The sequence below is a fragment of the Pelobates fuscus genome, chromosome 11 (genome assembly GCF_036172605.1).
Source record: "Pelobates fuscus isolate aPelFus1 chromosome 11, aPelFus1.pri, whole genome shotgun sequence".
Taxonomy (NCBI): domain Eukaryota; kingdom Metazoa; phylum Chordata; class Amphibia; order Anura; family Pelobatidae; genus Pelobates; species Pelobates fuscus.
This window is the reverse complement of record NC_086327.1, coordinates 91110115-91126071: the sequence shown is the minus strand read 5'-3', so window position 1 is coordinate 91126071 and position 15957 is coordinate 91110115. Positions and strand designations below refer to the sequence as shown.

Sequence of the window (15957 nt, the reverse complement as noted above, 5' to 3'; positions counted from 1 at the left end):
CCCTATCCACATCACAGCCCCCCTACCCACTATACTGCCCCCCTTCCCACCTCACAGCCCCCCTTCCCACCTCACAGCCCCCCTTCCCACCTCACAGCCCCCCTTCCCACTATACTGCCTCCCTAACCACATCACAGCCCCCCTTCCCACCTCACAGCCCCCCTACCCACTATACTGCCCCCCTTCCCACCTCACAGCCCCCCTACCCACTATACTGCCTCCCTACCCACATCACAGCCCCCTACCCACCTCACAGCCCCCCTACCCACCTCACAGCCCCCCTACCCACCTCATAGCCCCCCTACCCACCTCATAGCCCCCCTACCCACCTCATAGCCCCCCTACCCACCTCATAGCCCCCCTACCCACCTCATAGCCCCCTACCCACCTCACAGCCCCCCTACCCACTATACTGCCCCCTACCCACCTCACAGCCCCCCTCTCACCTCACCACCCCCCTACCCACTATACAGGCCCCCTCCCACTATACAGCCCCCTACTCACCTCACATCCCCCTACCCACTATACGGCCCCCCTACCCACCTCATAGCCCCCCTACCCACCTCATAGCCCCCCTACCCACCTCACAGCCCCCCTTCCCACCTCACAGCCCCCCTACCCACCTCACAGCCCCCCTACCCACCTCATAGCCCCCCTTCCCACCTCACAGCCCCCCTACCCACTATACTGCCTCCCTTCCCACCTCACAGCCCCCCTTCCCACCTCACAGCCCCCCTTCCCACCTCACAGCCCCCCTTCCCACCTCACAGCCCCCCTTCCCACCTCACAGCCCCCCTTCCCACCTCACAGCCCCCCTACCCACTATACTGCCCCCCTTCCCACCTCACAGCCCCCCTACCCACTATACTGCCTCCCTACCCACATCACAGCCCCCTACCCACCTCACAGCCCCCCTACCCACCTCATAGCCCCCCTACCCACCTCATAGCCCCCCTACCCACCTCATAGCCCCCCTACCCACCTCATAGCCCCCCTACCCACCTCATAGCCCCCCTACCCACCTCATAGCCCCCTACCCACCTCACAGCCCCCCTACCCACCTCACAGCCCCCCTACCCACTATACTGCCCCCTACCCACCTCACAGCCCCCCTCTCACCTCACCACCCCCCTACCCACTATACAGGCCCCCTCCCACTATACAGCCCCCTACCCACTATACGGCCCCCTACCCACCTCATGGCCCCCCTACCCACCTCATAGCCCCCCTACCCACCTCATAGCCCCCCTACCCACCTCATAGCCCCCCTACCCACCTCACAGCCCCCCTTCCCACCTCACAGCCCCCCTTCCCACCTCACAGCCCCCCTTCCCACCTCACAGCCCCCCTACCCACTATACTGCCCCCCTTCCCACCTCACAGCCCCCCTACCCACTATACTGCCTCCCTACCCACATCACAGCCCCCTACCCACCTCACAGCCCCCCTACCCACCTCACAGCCCCCCTACCCACCTCATAGCCCCCCTACCCACCTCATAGCCCCCCTACCCACCTCATAGCCCCCCTACCCACCTCATAGCCCCCCTACCCACCTCATAGCCCCCTACCCACCTCACAGCCCCCCTACCCACTATACTGCCCCCTACCCACCTCACAGCCCCCCTCTCACCTCACCACCCCCCTACCCACTATACAGGCCCCCTCCCACTATACAGCCCCCTACTCACCTCACATCCCCCTACCCACTATACGGCCCCCCTACCCACCTCATAGCCCCCCTACCCACCTCACAGCCCCCCTACCCACCTCACAGCCCCCCTTCCCACCTCACAGCCCCCCTACCCACCTCACAGCCCCCCTACCCACCTCATAGCCCCCCTTCCCACCTCACAGCCCCCCTACCCACTATACTGCCTCCCTTCCCACCTCACAGCCCCCCTTCCCACCTCACAGCCCCCCTTCCCACCTCACAGCCCCCCTTCCCACCTCACAGCCCCCCTTCCCACCTCACAGCCCCCCTTCCCACCTCACAGCCCCACTACCCACTATACTGCCCCCCTTCCCACCTCACAGCCCCCCTACCCACTATACTGCCTCCCTACCCACATCACAGCCCCCTACCCACATCACAGCCCCCTACCCACATCACAGCCCCCCTACCTACCTCACAGCCCCCCTACCTACCTCACAGCCCCCCTACCTACCTCACAGCCCCCTACCCACTTTACAGCCCCCCTACCCACCTCACAGCCCCCTACCCACTATACTGCTCCCTACCCACCTCACAGCCCCCCTCTCACCTCACCACCCCCTACCCACTATAGAGCCCCCTACTCACCTCACATCCCCCTACCCACTATACAGCCCCCCTACCCACTATACAGCCCCCCACCTACCTCACAGTCCCCCTACCCACCTAACAGTCCCCCTACCCACCTAACAGTCCCCCTACCCACCTAACAGTCCCCCTACCCACCTAACAGTCCCCCTACCCACCATATAGCCCCTCTACCCACTCACAGTTCCCCTACCCACCTCACAGTCCCCCCACCCAGCTTACAGGACACCTATCCACCTCACAGTCCCCCATCCCCACCATATTAGAGAGATAGAGATATATATATACACACATACCAATAATATGTAAGGCATATATGCATATGTATGCATGTCTTGCCAACCCAGATGATTGAGTAATATACACACATAAAATATATATATATATATATATATATATATATATATATATATATATATATATATATATATATATATATATATATATTACTCAATCATCTCGGGTGGCAACACATAGCCATACGTATTACATGTGACAATACATGGCGTAGTTACTTATGGGGCTAGCATTGATTTTTTTCCAGGGCTGCTTTGTATCCCCAGTCCGGCCCTGTGTACATCTATATGTGTGTATCTGTGTGCCTATATCTGTGATCTATATCTGTATGTGTGGCAGTGTGTACATCAGTTTGTGTGAGCAACTATATGTGTGTCCGTTTATTTGCATGTGTGGCACTGTTTGTAGGTGTATCAGTGTATGTGTTTGTATCTGTGTATCTGCATGTATGTCAGCGTGTGTGTGTGTGTCCCCGCATGCACACATCTGCATATGGGGCTGCGCATCTGCATGTGGGGCAGAGGAGAAGCGGGGAGAGCCTGGGGCAGAGGAAAATCACAAGCATGAGATTGCTAAGCTCAGGTTAAAAGCATTATGTAAGACAGCAAAAATATATCAAACAAAATACCACATCGATAGACGGTATTTCCTAAAACAAGAACACTGAAAAACATCCAAAGAAGAGAAGATTTCTGCTCATTAATTTGTATACAATTAACAAAGTTACATGTAAAATGGCAAAGTACATCTCAGCAAGTTCTCAAAGAACAAACTCAAGGAAAGACAACTTAATTCTTAATTTGTAAAAGACAGTCAAATAAAGGCCTTTTGGTATGACGATTAAATTCTGTGAAAAAGACAAGAATGGCTCATTGCAACATGCCCAAGATTTGTTGTATAACGTTGCAAGAGTTTAACCTTTATAGGATAAAATTAATCTCTCTAAATTACGTTATCTGTGACAGTCTTTGTGACATGCCAGAAGGAAAAAAAGTGCTTGCTCTCTGATTTGAACTGCTCAAAATCTAACATGATTTACAAATTTGAGACACATGTTGAAGGGCTCACTGCAAGGTGAAAGTCTAGCAGTCATAACTTCAATCAAAGCTCAGTGATGTACTACAACATTGTGTGCCGCCCGCCCTCTCCCTCCCTCCCCCCACTTAAAAATGCGTTGTTTGGCACAGCTATTTTGTTTATAACATATGTAAAGATGATGATGAAATGTACGCTTATTGATAAATACATTTTCATCTGAGTGTTCATGGTCCAAGAGAACTCGTTACTTCTAGGAAGTTTCATCCACAAGCTGGAGGGGTACAAGCAACCTCAGAAATCTTCGAGATACTTTCTCATTCCTGCAGCACCCACCGAGAATTCTCAGTTAGCCAAGCAGAGGAGTGCTCACAAAAACCAAAAGGACAAGGAGTGTGGGTAGCAGTAAAATATAGCACACGCCAGACTTAAAGAAATTATTTCTGGCTCGATAGAGGAAGTGAGAACTACCTAGGCAAAAGGTTATATTAGAGGTACGGATGGGCTTAGTTGTTCTGATGGGAAACCAGGTAAAGAGTCATTTGTGGTCACGATCCCCAAGAATCCGGTATAAACTAGGCAACAATGTACAAAGTCTGGATTTCATTTTCGTAAAGACATAGTAATATTCAAGGATATATTACAAAAAGAACACTCCAATGGGAAAAAAAATTGGTAACAAATTAGTAGATATACCCCAATGAAAACATGCATACATTTGGTGCTATATCTAAAATTAGCTTGCAAAAGCTGCAGCTTTCAGCTCAAGTCCTGACTGTCATTATAGAGTCAAGAAATGTGTTCACGTTTTGTGGCACAATCGGCCATCAATTTGTTTTGTCTTGTTTTGGATCAACAGCATAAAGGTTGAACTCGATGGACTAGATTACTATGTAACTGGACCTTCTTGGGAAATACTTCCCTAATCTGGGAGATCCTCTCATGACGATTGCACACTGGCTTCTCAGCTAGCACATCAGCATTGGAATGGAGTGACATTAGAATAGAATATATCTGACTGAGAACAGGAAAGCTGCCTGTAGGAGGGTTCTCCTGCTCTCCGCAGTATCTCAATGTCAGCAGAAAAATCAGGTGTTAGTACAGAAGTCTATGCTGCCAACTGATTGACAGGTGAGGGGACATATTTAAATTTTATTGAAACAAAAAAACATATATGCTATGCAATTAACTTTAGTTATGTTTTTTATATCATAACAAGTATACTTCAAACCTCTTTTTTTGCCAAGTATATATAATACTTATCCCGATTTGGTCTAAACCCCCCCCCCCCCCCCCCCGCAAAAAAAAAAAAAAACAGATGGGTTAAAAAGAATTTGTGATCATATTGAGTATACCCTTATATTAGTCTCTACCAGGTAGTAGTCCTACCAGGAACAGCAAACGGGTAGCTCTCCAGCTTTAGGAGTGAGAGTTTAGGTTGGCAAAGCATCATGGGAGATAAAATTCCTTGGAGGACTACCTGGTGTCTATATCTTGGCTGTGCAGGCAACACATTAAGCCTGATGTATAGGCTGTAGGTCTTAGCAGGAAATACAAGGCAGTAAAAGCGTAGCGATAGCTGGATGAAGATACTTGGGTAATGTGTGGCCTAGTTTAAAGGCACAAAATGAATATGTATGTACTCTGGGAAACCCCAGTGACATGACTAGATTGCACCAATTCTCTTCAAAATAAATAGTTTTCATTTTTGCCTTTCGATATCGTACCACAATGAACACTTCCTTTATTAATCCATTTAATTAATTTACTAGAAGACCAAGTACACACATATTCTGCTTTATAGATCCCACAGGCCTGCTAAACAACATGCTTTTTACGAAGTTGATAAATAATAGTCTTTACTAAAATTTAGTTAATAATTATTTGGCCAAACTAAATAGTTACTTAGCAACAATTATTGAAATTATTTTAATAACTACTAATACAATGATGATTAAAGTAGAAGAAGGTAATCGACCACTTAAAGGAAAACTCCAGTGCCAGGAAAACAATCTGTGTTCCTGGCACTGCAGGTTCCCTCTCCCTCCCACCCCCAAATCCCCAGTTGCTGAAGGGGTCACTGCTTGCTCCTCCGCGCCGCTCCTCCTTCTGACTCCGTCGGGCTGGACTGATCCCGCCCACCGGCCGAGGAGACCTAATGCGCATTAGCATTCCCTATAGGAAAGCATTGAAAAATATTTTCAATGCTTTCCTATGGGGAATTGAGCGACGCTGGAGGTCCTCACACAGCGTGAGGACGTCCAGCGACGCTCTAGCAAAGAAAATATTTGCTATGAGTCAGGAAGTTTCCTCTAGTGGCTGTCTAGTAGACAGCCACTAGAGGTGGAGTTAACCCTGCAAGGTAATTATTGCAGTTTATAAAAAACTGCAATAATTACACTTGCAGGGTTAAGGGTAGTGGGAGTTGGCATCCAGACCACTCCAATGGGAAGAAGTGGTCTGGGTGCCTGGAGTGTCCCTTTAAAGGAATACTATTTGCACCAACTTAACTTAAAAGGAGACTCCGAGCGCCCATACAAATTTTAATGCATTTGATATATTTTGGCCTCATTAATATGCTGTATTTTTTGCATGCTCAAACCTTTAGTTTTTGCACAAGATAAATAAATGTTTGGCAGAATACTGCACCATAAGCCTGCCTCCTTAGCCACGCCCCCTCATGCCAGAAGACCTGGCGGCAGACAGCCAAAGAACGTACAGGTAGTGCTATCCTTACTATATGCCTTTCTGGGAGTTCTGTCATTCTAATGCAGGTTATCATCATTCAGTACTGTCAGTGGCTAAGTCTGTGCATACCTTTTTGATAAGGAAGTCTCTCTAGAGTTAGGGTTTTTAAAAAAAAAAAAAAAATTATTAACAAGAACCTTTTTTAATTGACGTATTCTGAGTACATACTCTGCTCAGTCAATGAGAGATTGGTGAGAGCCGGGATTCTGACTTGACTCTACCCCACAACAAATCACTGTCCTCTTATAATCTGTATAATATTTCAAAGCCATGATAAAAGGAAGGGGTACACTGACTAGCTAATGGGCAGAGTGATGTCAGCAGCTCAGATTGAATTGTTATTGGCTTAGTGGAGTACATACTTAGAATACATCTAATGAAGATTTTGCTTCGTGAAAAGAGGGAGTGAATGGTGAGATACTGATTGGCTTAGAGTGTCAGTTGATTGCTCTAGCCCAGGCATAGGCCACCTTCGGCACTACAGATGTTTTGGACTACACCTCCCATGATGCTTTGCCAGCATTGTGAGTGTTAGAGCACTATGGGGGATGTAGTCAAAAACATCTGGAGTGCCGAAGGATGCCTACCCCCAGCTCTAGCCAATCAGCATTGCCAGGTGGAATTCCGTGCTTCCTGACCCTCCGTTTCAGAAGCTGGATGCCACAGAGGGCACTGGAAATCCAGCACTGGAGGAGGCTTTTTTGGGGTAAGCCGTTTAAGAACACTTTACCCACTAAGGTAAGAGAGTACCTGGGGGCCTCCTGGCATCACTTCATTTAGATGAGGTTGTAATTGTGACTGAAGTGGTCCTATAGATTATGTTGGTGCTGGAACTGATGTGTCATTTTAAACAGAGAACTGCACATTTACAAAGCTGCAACCCTACATTCTTATTACATTAAAATTCAAATATATTGGCTTTGATACTCTCTACTAGATATAGTTTGTGGAAAAACACCGAAGACTATTTTCTTCAATGCCTTAATTTTGTAGTTTTGTGAAGACAGAACTAATTCTTACTTTGCGTGCAGGAAAATATAGCTGTTCAAAATAAATTATGAAGATAATGTTTGAGATGTATCACAGACACTTATCTAATATTCAGGATATTTTGGCGCATTTGGTTTTCGCCAAATGTGGCGAGATTTTTCATCTGTTGCAGGCACCCTCTCCATTTTTTGAAAATGTATAATTTATTCGGCAATGAAAATTAATTTATCAATCTGAAGCTTTTTCTGACAGACATTTTTTCTCTGTTTCGCTTCACTCTAAATGTGGTTTTCTGAAATGGAAATTTCTATAAATATTGGCAGAATTTACAATGAAGAAACACTTTATGGACTGTGGGATTAAATTCTGTCATTGTCATATTAAACGGACATGCCACTGCACAAATGGGTGGTGGGAAGGGGGAAGAGGAAGAAAATCACTATTTAGTAGATATACCACAATGTATACATGCATGCATTTTTATGTATATATTCATCGGGGGCATATCCTAAAAGAGCTTGCAATGGCTGCAGGTTCTATGAATTTAAATTTCCAGGTTATTTTTGATCTTATCTTGTAAATATTGTGATTTCTGTAATATAAAGAATTTACAAGGGGCCCTAGTCACCGTTTAGTTTACTAGGGCTCTATAGCGTTAGGAATACATATTTGTATAGTGTTCCTTTAACACATTTTATTATAGATCTGAGACTTCTACTTGTAGAAAGATTATAATTTCAATGTTTCTTCCCACATAAAAGTTAAACAAAGCCTGTGGGGTATATACCTTGATCAACCTTATCTTATTAATACAACGACCAATGCCTAGTGAATAAACAGTAAACATAAAGCATTTTACTATGATGGATATTTTACTTTACAGAAGTTCACTTTAGCGTTTTGCAGTGATCATGGTGCCAAGAATGTTTATGTGCAGCATAACTTGCACAGCTCCACCCCTGGCAGCATCGCAGTGGCGTCATAAACCACCCCGGAACTAGAGTTCTGGCATGTTTCAATGAACAGACACTAATTCTTTGGTGGAGAGCGGTCAGATGATGCGCTCAGCCAATCAACAAGTAGCAGGATCTGCACCCAGGTCAGTAGAAGTCCTAATACAGCTAAACATTTATTTATTTATTTATTTTTTTAAAAGCCCCGGTGCCTGGTGGAGATTGTTGTAATCAATTGTTGTAAAATGATTTGCCCTATTATTGGGGAACAATGCCAGGGTATTCCTAATGTTACAACCACAACAGCTGGCTGTAGAAGTTATGATAATTTTTCTGTCTGTGCAGCATGACTCCAAGGTTTGTGAGGATGTGGAATGTTACTTTGTAATCATTTACTAAAAATCACCACAATATACAGCAGTACCACAGAGGTGTATCAGTGAAACATGACTGCCCCACACTTCACTTTAGCAGGAAAAAAAAAATAAAAAATTAAAATCACAATTTATAAGAAAACCCATTTCATGGTACATTGATCTTTGGCTTGTGCTGGCTCTGCCCCAGATCTGCCTCCTTGACAGTCTAAACCAATCCAATGTTTTCTTATGTGAAAGCATTGTGATTGGCTCAAATCATAACTTCTGATGACAGCCAGGCAGGCAGATCAGGGGCAAAGCCAGCAGCAGACTGGAACAAAGTTATGATTTTACAATATTTAGGAGAGTAAGAGGGTGGAAGGGGGGCTAGATGGTGGTTTTAACACTGTAGGGTAAGGAATACAGGTTTGTGTTCCTGACCCTATCATGTTCCTTTAAGATCTTACAATGAATTTGCATGGTTCCTAACTTTTGTCACATTTATAATTTGTTAGATAATACTTCTATCATTCACACAGTTCACAGTGAAATAGTGAAGTACATCTTCCAGGTCAATATAACTTGACACCTATATGAATGGACCTATTTACAATTTAGCACTGCAGGCACTAAAACACTGTTGATTTAATCTAATGTTATTATGTAATTTGCTTTTTTTTTTTTAGTGATTACAGCTATAAGTAATATCAAGTAGCACAAATTTCTTCTGTATCCTTAGCACATTATTTTAGCTAGTGGGGGGGGACTGCCTCTCACCCCCCCCCCCCCCCCACATCCCCTCCCCACTACCAACAGAAATCTCAACTACAAAGAGTTACAGAAGAAATACGTGTTCATATGCTCATACATGTCTAATAACCATTAGTCCTTAAACCCTAGTAGCTCACGGATTTCTCAAAGTAAGCTCTATAAATTGTATTTCTGATTTTACTCATCTTGTAGGGCTTTCAGTAGACCTCTATCTTTTTTTTGTCTCAGCAGAACTTTTACTTTCCCCTTCCAAAGAGAGAATAAAAACTTTGCATCATTAAAACATTGCTAACAAGCCTGGCACTTTATAAAAGGAATAATGAGTCCCAAACCAGCCTTCACTGTACCAGTCTATGCAACAGAACAGTGATTAGACAGCTTAATACACATTAATAGACTCTGGCATTATACAAAAATTCCAAAACCGCAGCACTTCTACCTGTATTGGGTTTTATTTTGGGGAATACAAAAGGCAGAGGAACGGAGGAAAGCTGCAATGGATTTTGAATATATATTTTGTAGAAGCAAAAAATTATAGTAAAACGCAAGCGACATCCTGTGTCTCTTGCTCTTGTTCAGCTGGTACAATGTGTAATCATTATGTTAATACATTTATGCACATGGAGAACTCTCCCTGCACACAGGGAGAGTTATCTGTGGTATAAGAGGCTATAAAATAATTTTCTGACTGACTTCACCTATGTTATCCATTTACAGTTCTAGTATTTGCAATGTTCCTGCTGAAGACACCCGTTATTTGGTGGATATATTATATAAGTGTAATGTTGTACTGTAGTACTACTTTCTATATTTTATTTTATTTTATTTTTTGTTTTTGTTCGTTTTTTTGGGGATACCATACCTATTTGAGCTAAGGATATGAACACACACACAAACAAACAAAAACATTGTGTAAGTCGACTACGTTAAAGACCTTTGTGGAAATCTACAGATTTCATGTATTCTAAACCCATGTGATAAAACATCCTATTTCTCAGTTTTTTGTTGTTTTTTTATGTCACCCCCTAGAAAACGTTTCATTGGTGTTTAGGGTCGGTTTCAAAAAGACACAAAATAACTACAACATTTTCATGAAAATTTAGAAAACTGGAAGAAGCTCCATTAACAAAGCATGCTTCGAACAAAATTTGTATGCCCCTGTTACATGGCATGCGTGATGTGTGTAGCCTATACAAAGCCTTTTAGCAGAGATGAAATGACTGAAACAGAAGAAACAAAGGTCATAAAATCTAGAGGTAAAAAGAAGGCATCAAACACAATTAGACATTATCCATACAATTACTGGGAATTCTGGAGAAAGGACATAAGACAATAAGAAGGGTTACAGGATGATTTAATAAAGTAAGAATTCAAAGAGAAATTTCAGATTTAAAGGTCAAAATCGTTGAATTAGAAAGATTCAGTTATGCTTTCAGCTGGGCTATGGCTAAAATGTTAAATTCACTTTGAATTAATTCACACTTTAGTTAATAACCCCGTCAGTCAAGTCAGGTTCTAACATTCCAACAATAGATCATAGAAGGATGAGCCCATATAGTAATCATCCAATTTAGAAAGAATGTCTTAGTCAGGGAATGTTGCATTTCTAGCAATAGTGATATGACTTTCAGAACATCAATAATGCTTAAAAAGGAAACAAAGAGAGACATCCATTGCAAATAAGCTATTTTCCATTAGTTATTTAATTTATTTTGTTTCCATACATTTCCCATAAAATAACCCAATATTATTCACGTCAAACTATCCTTACCTCCCATCCTTCCATGTCCAGTCCTTTCTTCCCATATATATCATAGATGGCTCTTGCTTGTGGGTCACTAAGAACTGGAGACAAAAAAAAAGTGTACAACAACTATAAGACATGTAGACTGGGGTTTACAAGCGTAACAAAAAACAGCTCCCCATTTATTACCTATATCATTCAATTGTATTATTGTATGCCTTTACTTACCAAGTACAGATGTACTTAACTACACGTCTCTTGATTAGTCTAATGTGCTTAAGACAATTCTAATCTGTTTCTATCGAAAACCAAAACTATGATCAGAAATTCTTCCCTTTCTTAAACTTATCTTCTCTTTCAGTCCGTGATTGACATTTCTTAATAAATTAGCTGGGTTCCTCTTAAAAACAATATATAAATTCATTTTTACACATATCTGACAATTTTTCAGAAAACCATGTTGCGCTATTTCCATTTCTCATATATAGGCTGTTTAAGGCAGTTACTTATTTTTTTCTTTTGCGGTTCAACCCTTAACTACCCACACACAGATGAGGTCAATGGACAAGCAAAAAGTGAATGTGTCAATAGGCATAGTCACGAGGGTCTAAGTAAGCCATTGGGAGAAAGATGGCTAGAAGGAATGATTGACTTAGAGAACAGTAGAATAGAAAGAGGCTGAGAGGGTCCAAAAGGGATTGAAAATATCAAAAGTAAGCATTGAAACCTAAAAAGATTATGCATCATCAAGAAGAACAAAATAAGTATAAAGCTAAAAACAAAGAAATAAACAAAATGATTTCCACTGAGGCAGACACAATAGAGTGAAAAAGAAGGGTAATTTATAGTGTTGTCTCTTTCCAACAAGGCCTATTTAAACACATGATGAACATCTCCAAACACATTTCTGTTATGGCTGTACAGGGATCCATGCGTTTGTACATGAAGTAAGGGAATGTATTTATGTGACAGAGACTGGATTTTATTAATTGGCTAATGGGGAGCTCGGAGTTGACGCATGAACTTTAAGCAGGTATGGCACAGACTGATCTCTCTTGCAGTATTTATTCATCCCTCGCTGAGCTTTTCACCTTTGTGCTACAGTGCCAGTTCAACATCATCTTTTTTTGTGATGCATAAAACTGTTTAACACATGCTTTCCAGTGAAGCAAGGACAGGTATCTACTGAAACAGACAATGCAGATTTGCAACTGGCTTACTGTTTGGGATCCTGCCAAACGAAGTGTGTTAACATTCAAACTACCGATCAAATCCAACGGAACTGCATAACAAGTTAAAAGTTTCTGCGTTTCTACAAGTTTTGGATGAAATTTAGTTTTTTTTGTTTTGATATCTTCTACAACATAAAGAGTGTGACGAAGTACCCTTCGCCACTTGGGCCTGGAGAGGACTGCTTGCCAGCCTCTTGCCATGTGATTATGGTCCCTGGGAGATTGGGCCCTTTTAAAAAAACGTATTCGGCCCTAACAGAGTGCATGTCACTCATTCTGGCCCTTTAAACACAGTGGGGCCATTCGGTACTTGCCCTGTGTGAGCGGTGATACCCCCAGATAGCTATGCCATGGAGCCTATTCATATAATGAAAGACTATGGGAAAGACTTTAGCTCCATGGCAATTGAACTGTGTGAATAGGATCTGTGCGCTATTTGGTAGTTTTGTGCGTTCAGATCCCAGCTATCTGGGGATATGTTACATGTCTGTGTGTTATGTATAAAAAGTAACTTTATGTATTTTAAAGTGTTTTACTGTCTTTGTGTAACCATGTGCTCAATGGAGTCTGCCTCTATCCCTGGATAATTGGATTACTTCCCCCCATTGTCTCCAGGATAGAGGCCTCTGTAAAATCTGTGTGAGACAGATTTAGCCATGCTGACAGGGGTTTTAAAAGATACTTTACTAACTTTTGAACCCCTGGTCTGATTCATGCCATTTTTTAATATGTTGTTCCCCTGAATGGATTGATTGTGGATATGTATTTTTATGTGAATGTGATGTATGGTTTTAAAGTTACCGAGTATGTGTGGAAACTGTATTTTTACTGTATGTAATAATTATGTTAATTTCTTATCTGAGGGAGGGGATGTGTGGGTTGTACTGTTACTTGATTGGTTGTTTTATGCCTCCCCCTGGGTGTGTCCTGTATGTGCACAACTGTAATAAAAAGCAGGCTGGGTGTTCCAGACCTGAGACCACTGCTTGACCCTCAACACGGAGCCTTGTCTCGTTCTTGGGGGGATTCACTGTATGCTGTTGGAGATCGATTGCTAGGAGTGTAAGCTGATGTCTGCTTTTCCTGTTCGTCTGCTAGCAGCTATTCGTGAGGTTCCAGTTTGGAGTGCTATTTTGTATCCAGTTCGGGAGTTTGGTGTTCTGCAGTAGCTGTGCCTGTCTCTCAGAAAGGGGCATATCGCCTAAACGGATTTTAACCCCTTGTCTGCTGAAACGGTCCGTTACAAAGAGGATATAACAGTCATCAACATAAGTCTTTATATTTTAATACAAAATATAAAAAGGTTGTGAATGAACATTCTCACAAAATACAGTCAATTTGTTTGACTTGTCGATATAATGCAGAAAGAACATGCACAAACATCAGTCCATCTTTTCATAAAGAGTCTGTGTCATATTGGGGTTTCTCTGCATATTTTGCAACGGTCACCAATAGTGAGACCCTGCCTAGTATGCAGCAGCCAGGAGTTAAAGCAGAAGTGAGTTATACTTACCTGCAGCTCCCCATTACATTTGCTGCCATCTTTTCTCAGCTCCTGAATCTCCATCTTCAGTAAACCAAAGGTAATTGCCAAATGCACGATAGTTCCTACTTTGTTTTATGATATTTTTTAACTGTTCAATTAAATTTCAACACAGCCAAAATAATTATTTAATAAGATTATAATTTTTATGAAGTACGCAAACATTTATTGTGGTAACAAATCCAGCGTCTCCAGCCTCCGCATGGAGATGCTGAATTTTCCTCATAGAGATACACTGATTCAATGCATCTCTGTGAGGAAGTGCTGATTGGCCAAATCAGCGTTAACACAAGTTTGTGTTCCCGATCCTATAGTGTTCCTATAAAATCACTTTATGTTTTCAGCAATTCTCACTTTAGTTAATAACTCATAACTTTTTTAGGAAGTGTGTAGGGGGGCTGTGTGAGTTACAGCCAGGTAAGGTGATACAATCCCTACAGGTTTATACACTAAAGTGAGAATTCTAAGTTTATTCCAAATTCAGGGTAAAAATCGCCAAACTGAAAAAATTCTCAGATTCAGCAATGGTTTCAGATTGGCTACTCTGGCCTCAAATTTGAGATTCACTTTGAATTTGCTAAGAATACTCACTTTAATAAATAACCCTGACCTATACACCAAAACCACTAAATTAAGCTAATGTTGTTTTTGTGCGTAGAGTGTCTGTTTAAAGGAGCACTATAGGGTCAGGAAAACACAAACATGGTTAAAACCACCATCTAGCACCCCTGGCCCCCACCTTTTGTATTCAAGTCTGTAGCTGCTGGTTCTACCACTGTCTGCTGACATCACCAAAAGTGGTGGTCTGAGCCAATCACAATGCTACCCCATAGGATTGGCTGAGACTATCAAGGAGGCAGACCAGGGGCAGAGCCAGCACAAATCAAACACAGCCCTGGCCAATCAGCATCTCCTTATAGAGATGAATTGAAACAATGCATCTCTATGAGGAAAGTTCAGTGTCTGCATGCAGAGGATGGAGACACTAATTAGCAGTGCTGCTTACTCTGCAGCACTGAGATAGGAAGCAGCTCTGGTAGCCATCTGAGGAGTGGCCAGTGGAGTTATCCCTAGGCTGTAATGTAAAGACTGCATTTTCTCTGAAAAAAAGACAGTGTTTACAGCAAAACGCCTGATAGGAATGATTGTTCTGGTGACTATAGTGTCCCTTTAAATATTACCCCGCCACTTTAGAGGCCTCATGCAATCCATGTGGAAGAGGTGTCTGAATCCCCCAAAAAAGTATGTAGAGAAAAATGATTGTTTTTTTCTTTTCTTTTTATGGAGATTAAAAGATAATGCAACTTAAAAAAAAAACCTGCCTCCAACGATCAATAAAAGAAAGTGTTAAACTACCAGTGAAAACTTTTAGCTCTGATTACTATTATATTGGATTAGCCACAAGCCATGCTAAGAGGTGCTGACTAAGAATATTCATTATGTTTTCAAACTGTGGACAACTAGTGATTACCAGCATCTTTACATTTTTCATTGCCATGACAAATGCCCTAATTTCATATTTTTGAAAAAGGTTTGAAATGCGCACAATCTGTTAGAAAAACTTTTCAAATGATGTATCTACGAAAATTCCCATTGATGGTAACCTCTGTAAACAATCATTTAAAAACAACAACAGATTGTTATAAGTTGAAAAGCTCATCCAAAAATATTAAAATCGAGGCCAAAGTGTTTGTGAGCAGCATGGAACAATATGTACTGAAAAACAATGGTCAACTGTTAAAATTAAAATGAAGCAATCATTACATTGTATACCTAGTGCAGTGCTGTAAGGACAGCCTGGGGGACATTTCCCCAATAATGATCATATACAATAAGGTTTAGAAATAATTCTAACAATGATTTTGTTGAATCCTCTATTTCGAACCTTTTATTATTTTTCAGATAAAACTCCCTTTTTGTGCCACATTTTTTTTATTTTTGTAACAGAAAGAAGAAAAAAAAAGCACAAAAACCAAACAATGACTAC

At 42.4% G+C, this 15957-nt stretch overlaps 1 protein-coding gene across 1 annotated transcript in view; it reads right to left on the bottom strand.

Moving 5' to 3' along the window:
* Positions 1–15957, bottom strand: part of DNAJC11 (DnaJ heat shock protein family (Hsp40) member C11) — a 165424-nt gene that overhangs the window by 88641 nt on the left and 60826 nt on the right. Inside the window, exon 3 of the mRNA XM_063437098.1 lies at positions 11223–11296. Within this exon, the coding sequence (XP_063293168.1) occupies positions 11223–11296 (74 nt within the window). The remainder of the gene's footprint in view (positions 1–11222; positions 11297–15957) is intronic.